Here is an 11,916-nt window from a genome sequence, read left to right as displayed (position 1 = left end):
AACTTATAGACTTAAAAAAAATATAATTATTAAAGTAATTAAAAGGTACTAATAACTTTATATTAATAGCTAGTATACTTATATATATAATCTTATACTAAAAGCTATTAGTATTAATTTTAATTTTAAATCTTATTATCCTTTATCAGACCCATCTGCATTACCAGCTCGTCCAACTTATCCTGTATATAACCTGTCTCATCAACCTCTCCCCAGGCCATTACACTCGCAACCTTGGCCTGAGCAAGCCATGCCACCGCTAGAGCTAGGTTCCCAGCGCACTCGCATATCTTTGCAATATCCTCCATGGTATACACCGCGCAGTCGTCATGGAACATCGGGTCTGGGTCTGGAGTTTCAAGGTGCTGCTGCCCGACTATATCAAGACAAACGCTCAGAGCGGCTGGCCAATCCTCTTGGTCGATGTATACATGCTCAATATGCCTTGACAGCTTGCGTTCCTGTAGCGAGTTGGGACCTAAAAGATTACGAAGGGCACGGACTCCTTCGTTGGCTACCCGTAGAGATTCATCGTACTCCCCACTCCGGCGAAGAAGGGCGCAGAGCCTTGATGTGGCGAGTTGGGTGAGTTCGTGCGCAGGACCAAGTGTCGCCCGTAAGCGATCGACCACTGATGTCAGTGCACGCAAAGAGACGTTTTTGTCGCCTTTGTCTTTCCTGAGCGTGGCTATGACCAAAGAGATGGGGTGTTGAGGATGTAATTGAGTGCGCGCAAGCTCGTTGATATATGTAAGAACAGCATCTCGTACAAAAGGGCATGTCGTAGTATTGACAGGAGAGAGGGTGCTGAGCAACTCGATCATGATGGTCGCGGTACCCTCGTGAAATATTGCCGGAGAACCGGCTGTTGAATTTTTCAAGACTCGAAACCCTCGGGTCTGACTCTGACTTGAACCACGCGCATCACCCTTTGCGATTTTCATAAGGTAGATTGCGAGGTCGGTGTCTTGCCAGAATTGTACCTTTTGTACTGGTGCCGACGGATCAAAGTTCCCTGTTGTGTAGAATGTCCTTATGCTGAAAAGAACAGACTCAAGGTCGGAGCTTGGACGATGACTGCGACTTAGTAAACTTGGTCCTACAGCATTGGAGGCTCCGAGGTAACGGCGCATCTGCTCGGCCCTTTCATCGGATAGCCTCTTTTCCTCCACCTGCTGTGAGCTTATCGTTGTCCCCGAAAGACTTGTTGATGATCTGTTGACAATTTCCCAGCCGCGTTCCCCAATCCGTTCTGCTTGCTCCGCCTTCACGGCGCGGTCCTTGAGAGATGATGTTTCCAGTGAGATTGTATGGGCTTCTTGCATCGATATAGTGAAAGTCTTGAAGTCTCTTCGTAAAGAATCCATTTGCGTCTCAAGGCTAGAGAAGCCCTGTACTGAAGTGGTATTGGTAGCTGTTACGAGCTCGTTGGTGGCTAATTGGACTTCAAGTCCAACAACACCTAGTTCCCGAACCATCTCAATGTTGAGCCTATTTAGCCTCTCTAACTTTTGTGAAAGTTCCTTCTCGACCTTGAGCGAGATGATGGAGTTCCAGAGTTGGCTCATCGCCTTTCTCTTGCCCTTTCTATCGGAGAACAACGGTGTTATCATGCTGTGGATTTCTTGCAATACTGGGTGCAGGGAATCTGCTATGCTAACGAGACGTTTTTCCTGGGCAGGATCTAGATTCCCAAAGGCTTGCGAGCCCCCCCTGCAGCTGTAACAAAGCCTGGATATGGAGTCATCCACTTCTCGCAGTAGCTCTGCCAGCTGACCGGGGACTTCCTGCAGGTCTTGTAATAGTTTTATGGTGGCTAGCAGAGCTTTTCCAGCCGCCGAAACAAGCTGAAGTCCTGCTGCGACACCACCGACAATGGAAAGAGGGTCGGCCATGGTTGCGGAGAGGGGGGAGTTTCCTTAAATGAGGTTCTCGGTGTTCTCAAGCGTTTCTAGTCAGTGGTCCAAAGCCAGTGAATTATTATATCCGCTGGCTAAGTATTGGGCGGGGAATGAGGATGTTTATCAGTGGAGGGGTAAGGCTTCTTAAATAACGGTGGGGAAGCCAAGCAACTGTCGTAAGCGTGGAGTTATGCTGGGCGTAGACACTCTAGTCAGGCTGGAGCCGATCTGACATGCATGCGTGGTCCCATTAGTTAGCCATTGCGCATCAGCGCATAGCCACAGCCACTCTTACTGGGCGCCTAAAGGATTGGCGGGTATTGGAGGCTGTACATTTTTCTGGAATAAGTCCGAGCCATCCATGAGCAAGGCGCATATTTCTTCTTACTGCCATTACCGGCTTTTGTTAGTTATTGGTATTGATCCTTCGGCCAGAAATACACGTGAATGGTCACATGCAGCGATCAGGGATTGTTCTCGTTGACAAAGTCGAGGTAAAGCGCGCAATGCAAACCCCAGCTGTCAGATCTATCAACTCAGAATAATACTATCGAAGATATACATCAAGCAACATACTAACTATCCACACTATCATCCAAGAGTTGACAACTTCTGGAGCGCGCATGGTCTCCTGCGTCAGGCACAAAGACAGAGCATCTACTACTTACTCTACCGTCGGTAATCGACGGCAAAGCTTGAAGAAAAAGAAGGAAAGAAAAGCCCTAGTGTATGTTCCTCTGCTGGCCCGAACTGGGTGTGACAGGCTAGTGAATTATCACCCTGCTAACTGGCAGCTTGTCCTCTGGTATACGATATCGGCCCCGATCCGTAACCAGATTCAAATCGTCCGGATAGAAGGCCTTCGGATTCTCAATGAAGAAAATCCCCAGCCTCTCAAAGATTATCTTACCCGGATAAAGCTTCCTGAGAAGCAATCCCTCCTCAGAGGTAAGTCGAAGCGCCCACATTTCCCGAGGATTGCTCGAGGTCTGCTGGTCGAAAAGCCCAGTCGCTGCTATAAGCGACCAGTTCGAATCGGGATCTCCACGACCTATGACTAAGGGCCGCCTCTCGCTGGCTTCCAAACGAAACGTATGCTTGTTCAAGGCATCTCGGGGATAAAGCTTGCAACGCACGCTATGGTCGGGATGATCTTGGGTTTTGTATTGCGAAATCCGCAGTTCGCGCATGTAGCCGTAGACCTGTAGTTCATATGGATCTGGGAAGTATTTGAGCTCGACGATATTGTACTCCCATCCGTCAGGGTCCTGACACCAACTGTTTCGCTTCAGATTGCCTGGTCTGCAACATGGTGTTCCGTACCTTGCGAATCCGGCAAGTTCATCTGTTTTTGCGCCAGCTCCTTGGCTGATAGGTCCGACGAGTGCCATCCATGACCAAGAAGGGGCCTTTCTGATGACTTTACTGTCATGCACAGGAACCTTGAGTGCTGGTAAGTGGGCTTCGACGATACGACGACTTCTCCAGAGTAACCCGCATATCATATCACTCTCCCATAGTCCAGCCATGTACCTATCTGACCCACGGCCAAATCTGCTAACAAGAGCTTGTTTGAACAGGCGAACGACACCAGAGAGAGCAGCATGATTGTCTGAGGTATCATAAAAGCTCTTTGTAGAGTATTCCATTGTGACAGAATACCACCGTTTAAGGACTGGGTCTGTTGTGTCAGCAAGTCCCAACCCTCGCGGTCCCTGACCAAATGAAGGGCTAGTATAAGTCGCTGGACAAGAGTCTAGCTGAATACGGTTTCGTGGCTTATGATCTTCTTGAACCGGGGGCAGGTTGGAAGCATTAAGAGCTGGGAATAGTTCGTTATACCAGACATCTGCTTCTCCAACAAAGTTACAAGAGCCATCCTCGAATTCCTCACGCTCACGACAACGAAAGATAAGTTGTTGTTCTCCGTAGATGATCATTCGTCTAGCCATCAGTGACTCTTGGTAGCACCATGCGCGTGCGGTTGTAGGACCGATGCTGCGATCCCGTGGAAGATTAAGCCAGCATTTAGCTTTTCCGTCTCCATTTGCGCATTGGTATGGAACTTGGCATGCTGCGTCAAAAGGCGAGGATCCGATGTCGAGAAATCCATCCCGTGCATCACGGCTTGCTCCCGCCACGATAGTGAGATCCGCGTTGTTGTATATCTCTGGTACGAGCAAGGCCTGATCAGCCCAGTCTTTGTTGTCGTCTTGCCTGATACAAAGCGCATCGATCCAGATATATCGATATCCAAGCTCGAGCGCGACCTGGATAGCCTGGCGATGAGTTTTGGCGAGTTTAGATAACGCAACGCCCTTTTTGAAAGCGGCCTCAGTATCTGTCTTAAACTTGAACATTCGCGATCCTGCATCGCCCCAAGAATATGACAGTGCAACATAAATACCTCGCTTTCCCTGGGTTTCAATAAGCTTTGGCTTTTTCTCTCCAATATCAACCACCCTCGAAGGTAGGTCCCTTCGCTCATTGCCACAGCATCGATGGTCAGAGTTGTTGCACCTATTGATCCATGCTTTGGTCAAGTTTACCGTCTCGGCACGTTTTCGGGATTCTGAAGACTTTTCGAGAGTCCTTCCGCGTATTTCCTTTGCGGCGAGCGATTCTACTTTAGATTAAAACTGCACAAAAGTAAACTGGCTACATTATAACTGACCTGATGTCGTCGAAACATTCAAGTGCGCAATGAAGCTCATTGCAAGGTCTTCATCCACATTAGGACCTCTGATGACCACGTTTACAAACGCTTCGTTGAACCAGATAACCCTACTCGATGCTGGGTGGTTACTTGGTGGATGCCTTTGCTGCTTTGATACAAGCATCAACTTGGCCCCACGCAACTTGGGATCGGATTTCCAACTTTTCAGAAAATGCTGCAGGCGGTTTGCCGGACAAAGATCTTTGATATTGGCCCATAGTAGTTTACAGAGTGGGCAAGGTTGGAAAATGCTTTCAGCGCAGTCTTGGAGCGATGCAAGGTCGCGGTGATGCTGAGACTCGAAGGTTTGTCTGACCTCAAGGTCATTGCAGTAGATACACAGACGCGAAGGCATAATGGTGATAGAGCGATATCCTATGCCTGCTTAACTTTGTATGAGAACGTGAAGTTGTAAAGAGGAGAAAAAGACTCGACCGTCCTTATTTCTACGAAGGATTAGTCAAGAGTATTAAGCGCCAGCCTGATATTGCGAATTACGCAGCTTCGTCTCTTGGATCTATAATTAGAATCAGGCTGTGCCAAGTTGCGCCACGAGTCTCTCTCAGTGGCAACAGGTTGAAAGAGACACAACAGTTGGTTAGTCATGAGGGATTTTCTGACGGTTGTGACCACTAACAGCACCGAGGCATCAGCCGCACATGCAGGCCTCCCATAGTGGTAAGCAACGTGGTGAAACTACTTTAAGAAAACATGTCGTGATTAATTAGTACTAATTTCTACTAATATAATTTCAACTCTGCTTATTAATTAGCATCCCTCATATACTCTCGCATTGCTTAGTTAAAACCCTCAGGCCAGAACTCCTCAAGCCACTCATAAGGATCCTCAGGCTCATACACATTCGTAATCTTGCCCTTGAACTTTGTAATGTTATCCCTCGTCTCATTATACAAAGCATACTTCTCATCAGGCCCGTTTCCGATATAGTATGGGACTGTCTGCACATTGTTGCCGATTTCCTTGTCCACGATACTGGTGACATTGTCGATCTGGGCGTTCTTGAGACGGAATTCGTCGCCAAAGTTGGGGTTGATCTAGAACTGTTAGAAAAGTCTAAGGTTGGTGATGGAGGGATTTCTTACGATTCCCATTCTAAGACCGTCAACGGCAATGACGTTCTGAATCGTGGCGTTGCGCTTGGCTTGGTTGAGGCAGTTTCCGCAAGACTGGTAGAATGTTCCGAATCCCTCGGCGTAGAAGCCGGTGATGTTATACTTGCCACCCAGCGAGTTATCTTGAAAGATCTGCGAGTGATTAGAAATGATCCTTCTCGTTAAAGCTCTTGCATACCTTATCTGTTGCGCTGCGGGCTCCACCGCCAATGACCCTCAACTGGGTGTTTAGGCCCTTTGAGGTAAGAGCATCTTCGCAAACGTCCTCCCACCAGACTACTCGAGTCAGTATAAGCCGGTCAAGTAAAAATGAGGCTGCTCACCATTCTCAACCCAGGCATCACCCAAAGCATGAATACCTTCAGCTTGGTTCTTTCCGATGATAACATTTCGGATGGTAGAGCCAGGCAACAGGTTAAAGACAGCATCAGCATCAGTGCCTTCAGCTTGTTCGTTACAGCTTCCCTCGGGTCGTTCGTAGCGCTTCATCTTGCCATCAAAGACCTCACCAGGCATAATGTACTTGGCATTCTTGAGGACAACTGTCTCCTTTGCAACAGGGAACTTGGTGATAGGGAAGGGGAAGCGCGGTGGTGGCCTTTGGCTGAGATCTCCCTGGGTGGCGTCCGTATCACCTTGCTTGCCATCGCCTGTCTTGGATTGACGGGTGTCAATGACAGCGGCGTGGGTGACAGGGAGGAGTGACAGGAGTAGTGAGGCTTTCATGATGGATTCGAGATGCGACGATAGTCCTGGTAAAGGTCAAAGGCAAGAGTACAAAGTCAAGAAGTATCGAAGAGACTAGGTAGGTAGATATTGGGATGAAGTTGCTGCTTATATATGTTTTTGGCTGACATGGATAATAAGAATTCCATGCTATAATATATCAAGCTCTTCATCATGAACCCAACAGCTTTAGTGCCTGTAATAGCATTTCACCGCTTTGCATGGAACCGAAGACATTAACCTAGTCCTTCGCTCGGTTCAATGCGTGCCAAGACTCTAAACTAACATGTCATGTCTTTCGACACCAAGGACATGTTTCCATGAATCATCGTGCAGCAAACATGGGATCTTCTTCTTGGCATCTCTTGCAGATGCTGTTAAATCCGGGGTTGTTTATTTACGCTTCTTGGAAGGCTTCATTTGTATGGTAGATTCATGGTCCATCTGTGGGAGAAGGGAAGACGCGGGGTAAGCTTAATCAACCCTCTGGAAGAAGGCGATTCGTGGTTTTGAATTCCTCCGTCCGGTATCAGCTATTCCGCCAATTACGGGCCTTACTAACAAGGTAGGGCATAATTAACCATAATTTTCGCTCCCGCTTCTTAGTTCATGTTAGGCTGGTATATGCGCTACACAGTCTGGGCTGATCTGATTAAGCATTTTTGGGGGATCTCGTGGCCCTCGAACACTTTAGAAGGCTTGCATATGCGGGACTAGGGCTGACCCCCAAACTTGGAAGGATGTCCTCCGAATTCACTGTATACTGCTAATTCAAATTATCACACTGTCTGGAGAACAATGAACAAGAGCCGATTCGATCAAACAATTTAGGATCATCTGCTGTGGGTGAGACGCTTCCGCTGTCTTCCTTAATTGCACTCAGGCGAGGCCTCCTTTGGCATCGCAAGATAGTAGCTTCACCAACTTGAAGCATAGATCCTTGTTATTGTATTTAACTTAATATATGCAAATATTGGCAGCTTCCTAAGGACCGCCATCAATGGGTCATCATCTCCATCCGGTCTTTTCTTCGCTAGGCTTCCCTCGGCTGATACCCTCGGTATTAGCTCATTCCACATGGTCCTCCGCGACGAGTAGATCTACAGATTGACAGGAGAGGCTCTCAACCGATTGGTCTGGATTTCTTTCCCCTTGATAGCTTAGTATTGGTCTGATATATGTACGACACTGTCACGGACTTGGCTAGTCTTTCTCTGATCCCCAGTATCTCAATACCTAGCTATGTCCTATGATTAGTTTCTAGGTACGAGGCTCAAGTGGCAAACCGAAGGATGAGCCTGTATGAAGGGACTCTGGAGTTATAGTAGACAAGGCAGGAATATGGTATAAGAACCTTAATCCTACACATAGGTGAGTCTTCCTTAAGTAATTATCAATACTCTAACTATTATTTCACCATTAGGATATTCATTTTGCATGATTAACTGAAATTTTACTGAGTCGGAAATCTTGAAGCTGGTTGTCTTGGCATCTGCCACGAGATTAAGTAGTTGATCGGTTTGGGTCTGATGGATCTTTTGGGTTTCAGCTCCATATCAATTCCCATGGCATCGAGAGTCATCTCCCGGCAGCTACAGTAGCTATCAGACTCTAGACTGCGTTCTCGGTAATTCGGGTGATTGTTGCAGCGGCACAGTTCTTTCCTGACCGCGATGGATTGGTTGCCTTTTGAATGTAAAGGCAAAACAACCCCCAAATACGCAAAGGGCCAGTAAATTAATGTAGCAGTACACAGGGAAGTGTCCCTCACTGCTCTTTGGCATGATTCGAGGAACATCTTGACTATTGGGGGACTTGTCTCTCAATTGCCTTTTCCGTGCAGATGGAAAAAGCCCTGGCATGATTTGATCACCGATGGGACCTTGCGCCCCCACAGTCTGCAGTCTGCGTTCGAAACTTTGGGGCATATACGATTTTGGTCTGATGATCGAGCTTCGAAGATGAAGTCTATGCATGATTGCATTCTAAGGTTGAGCTAGGGAAGACTTTCTCAACATTACTTATAAGTGTTCGGCAAACGGTTTTAAACACTCAGACCTGAAATGGGTTCGTGAGTAAGTTATTCAGCATACCTCGGCATTCTTTATGCGTGAAATGTTCAAATGGGATATTTCTTGACCGCCAAGAATTTCCTTTCGTCGCTACCCCAGATTGACAAGTCACTACCGGCGGTAATGACAGTGGGCGAGAGATCGTCACAATCCGGGGTAATTCCAGATCATCCACCAACCACGGCATCTATTCCAAGCCAATTCCACCAATGATAGCCACTTATGACATTCGATCTTTTCCGAACGCAACATCATCTGAACTCGAATGTTTCACATACTCTCATGATGCAAGGTTTCATACTCAGAAGGTACATTGTTACTCCAATAGACGCCGTGAGGCTCGTGATGGCATCTCCAGAAAAGGAAATTGAAGTCATAGACTCCGGGGTCCGAATGCTGAATTGGGGATTGGTGTCTTGCGTGCTACCATGAGGAATAGTAGTATTGGGACTTTAATGACAGTGAGGGGCCCCTATAAAGACCCGTGAAACTTCGCCGTAATAGTATCCAAATTATTGAAACCATCAAGCTCTGGCTTTCTTAAGTGATCACCTCTGACTTACAATCACAAGCATCATGAAGTTCACTTCAGCCCTCACCACTGTCTTCGCCACCTTGGCACTCGCTTCTCCACTTGAGACCCGCGATGCCCTCCTCAAGCGCCAAGCTGCGGAGCCTTGCATCGTTGGATACTGCACCCAGAACGGCGGCACCACTGGCGGTGTCAAGGGCTCGACAGTCACCGTCACCACAGTCGCTGCTCTCATCGAAGCTGCTAAGCGCACTGAACCTCTCACCATCATTGTCTCTGGCAAATTGACAGGCAGTGATAAGGTTCGACTTGCATCTGACAAGACTATCATTGGTGCTGCTGGAAGCTGTGAGTCAGCTCCCTTTTACTCGTCGAGGTCTAGACTAACGACTGGCAGCCATCACTGGTGTTGGCTTCTATGTTCGTCGCGTGAAGAACGTTATTCTTCGAAACCTCAAGATCGCCAAGGTTGATGCTTCTAACGGCGATGCTATTGGTATCGATGAGTCTACCAACGTCTGGGTCGATCACTGCGATCTCTCTGGTGACTTGAGTCTTGGAAAGGATGACCTTGATGGTCTTCTTGACATCTCTCACGGTGCTGACTGGATTACCGTCTCCAACACTTACTTCCACGACCACGTGAGTTCCATACCCTCTAACAGAACTAATGCTGTGACTAACCACTTAACCATAGTGGAAGGCTTCTCTGATCGGCCACTCCGACAGCAACGCCTCAGAGGACACGGGCAAGCTCCACATCACCTACGCCAACAACTACTGGAAGAACGTCAGCAGCCGCACGCCCCTGATCCGCTTCGCTACTGTCCACATCGTCAACAACTATTGGGATGGCATTCTGCTCTCCGGTGTCAACACCCGCATGGGCGCTCAAGTTCTCGTCCAGAGCTCCTCTTTCGCCAACTCCGTTGAGCGTGCTATCTTCTTTGCCGATTCCAAGGAGACTGGTTATGCTGTTGTTGAGGATGTCGATCTTGGTGGTTCAGTCAACTCTGCTCCTAAGGGTACTCTTACTTCTGCTTCGCTTCCTTACAAGGTTACACTTTTGGGATCTGGAAAGGTTGCTTCTACTATTCCTGGCACTGCTGGTCAGAAGCTGTAAGAAGAGATTTACGGGAGCGCAGGTAGCCTATGGGGACGTTTGGAGATCAGCAGGATTTCATGGGCTTGGAAGGCGGAGATACTAAGTACGTAGAACAAACTGAATGATGGACATTCCTTCACAATATCTTCGACCTCTACTGCGAGCGATGCACATGCCTCGAGGGCCCATAGCTGCTTCAAACTTTATAAGATTTCCTGGTCAACCCAAGATGGTGGAATATGTGAGATTAAAGACCGTTTACATGTAAAATCGGTTCGGCCATGCCGAAGAAGAATAGATAGCATGATAAGACCCCTGTACAACCTACCTTCACAATGTCGGGGTTGAACTTGATTGCCTTGATAATTCCCATAATTGAGATCTTCGGGTCTTTTCGTACTCATGAGAGCGAACAGTAGCTTAGCCAACAAGCTTAGGACCAATGTCATACAACGAAACATCGTCCAAACCAACCGACAAAGTAACTTTCTTTCCATCACTGCACCGAAGCCTCATCGTAACGGTAACGTCCTCATCAGAAGGCGTGAAGTCCACGGAATAGGACTGATATGTACCCAGATTCGTAAAATCGAGGCGCCACTGAGCTATCGACGAACTCTCCTGCAGAGCTTCGATGACGCAGATGGTGCTTTGTTCCTTGACAGGCGCTGGAGTATCGAAGACAGTGGCGTAGGCAGTGAGACGGTAGAGGCGCTCGGTATCGAGACCGTTGACGGTTTGGTTCAGTTGATTGCCGCCCATGGCTACGGAATCATCGACATCGTATTGGCTGTTTGCTGTTAGCGATGGTCTGGAAGCGGTTATCGGGAAGACTTACACGTATTTGTTGCCGGAGCGAGCTCGTCTAGAGTCGCCCTTGATATCGCTGGTTCGAACACTCCAGTCGGTGTTGGGGCTATCCTCAAAGCCACCGTTCTGGATGTAGTTCGTGGCTTCAGGAGCTTCAGAAGTCGTAGTCGCAGCTTCGCTGGTGACCGCAGAGGTAACAGTGGTGAAGCCAGTAGTCGCAGTAGCAGTCTCCGATTCAGTGAAGGTAGTAACCGTAGTCTCAATCGCCGAGGTCTCAGTAGCAGTCGCAGAGTCAGTGCTCAAAGTCTCAAGGCTGGTAGTCGCCGTCGCGGAGGGCAGACCAGTCGTAGTCGATCGATCGGGACGGCACAGCGGACGAGCGCTAGCAGGGAGCAGCGCAACGCCGAGAATGGCGGCGATAGAGATCCAACGCATCCTGGATATCAACGAGAGTAATGTAGCGTTGTAGTATAAACGAGTGAATGAACGGCAAACGTTGGAGAAAGGAAGAAGATTCTTCTGGAAAAGGAGACTACATTTTAAGAATTGGACCGGACTGAGCTTTAGCTCCGGCCTCCCACATGACGTGAGGAACATTACCTGCCAAGACAATATTTCTGCCAGCAAAGTAAACATTTTGGTGAAGGGTACCTTGCAGACGAAACAATAGTTTCGCGACTCTAGCCAGAAATATCTTAAGAGCCTGGTGGTCCAGCTGTAATTTGCTGCAGGTGGTCAGCTAAAATCGATAGTTCCAATAAATGTCCAGGGGACAGCTCAGCGCTAAAGGCCTTACTCATGGCGCTTAACCAATTTTAGGGCGCTGACGGAGGCTTTGATAAGGATCAGCCCCTAAGCTGAAAATTAGAACGAGAACCGATAAGATTCATTCAGGGGAAATCTCCAGCTTTTCCGCCAACG

The 11,916-nt window shown here is 48.1% G+C and overlaps 5 protein-coding genes across 5 annotated transcripts; 1 reads left to right on the top strand and 4 right to left on the bottom strand.

Moving 5' to 3' along the window:
- Positions 1-125: 125 nt before the first annotated feature.
- Positions 126-1,895, bottom strand: FSUBG_12794 (uncharacterized protein; the record flags this gene model as incomplete). The annotated part of the gene is made up of 1 exon (XM_036677617.1): positions 126-1,895. The coding sequence occupies one exon, from the start codon at positions 1,893-1,895 to the stop codon at positions 126-128; it is 1,770 nt and encodes a 589-aa protein (XP_036531753.1).
- Positions 1,896-2,665: 770 nt separating this feature from the next.
- FSUBG_12793 (heterokaryon incompatibility protein) lies at positions 2,666-4,972 on the bottom strand (the record flags this gene model as incomplete). The annotated part of the gene is made up of 2 exons (XM_036677616.1): positions 2,666-4,524; positions 4,576-4,972. The coding sequence occupies 2 exons, from the start codon at positions 4,970-4,972 to the stop codon at positions 2,666-2,668; spliced, it is 2,256 nt and encodes a 751-aa protein (XP_036531752.1).
- A 442-nt stretch (positions 4,973-5,414) lies between these two features.
- On the bottom strand, positions 5,415-6,476 carry FSUBG_12792 (pectate lyase; the record flags this gene model as incomplete). The annotated part of the gene is made up of 4 exons (XM_036677615.1): positions 5,415-5,672; positions 5,721-5,882; positions 5,929-6,026; positions 6,074-6,476. The coding sequence occupies 4 exons, from the start codon at positions 6,474-6,476 to the stop codon at positions 5,415-5,417; spliced, it is 921 nt and encodes a 306-aa protein (XP_036531751.1).
- A 2,648-nt stretch (positions 6,477-9,124) lies between these two features.
- Positions 9,125-10,203, top strand: FSUBG_12791 (pectate lyase plyB; the record flags this gene model as incomplete). Its single annotated transcript, XM_036677614.1, has 3 exons — positions 9,125-9,428; positions 9,478-9,722; positions 9,778-10,203. 3 exons carry the CDS (start codon positions 9,125-9,127, stop codon positions 10,201-10,203), a joined length of 975 nt encoding a protein of 324 aa, XP_036531750.1.
- A 402-nt stretch (positions 10,204-10,605) lies between these two features.
- FSUBG_12790 (uncharacterized protein) lies at positions 10,606-11,430 on the bottom strand (the record flags this gene model as incomplete). The annotated part of the gene is made up of 2 exons (XM_036677613.1): positions 10,606-10,975; positions 11,024-11,430. 2 exons carry the CDS (start codon positions 11,428-11,430, stop codon positions 10,606-10,608), a joined length of 777 nt encoding a protein of 258 aa, XP_036531749.1.
- Positions 11,431-11,916: the final 486 nt, after the last annotated feature.

Source organism: Fusarium subglutinans (genome assembly GCF_013396075.1).
Source record: "Fusarium subglutinans strain NRRL 66333 chromosome Unknown NRRL66333_c0000290, whole genome shotgun sequence".
NCBI lineage: Eukaryota > Fungi > Ascomycota > Sordariomycetes > Hypocreales > Nectriaceae > Fusarium > Fusarium subglutinans.
Note: the sequence above shows the minus strand (reverse complement) of the source record. Positions and strands in the feature narration are given on the sequence as shown.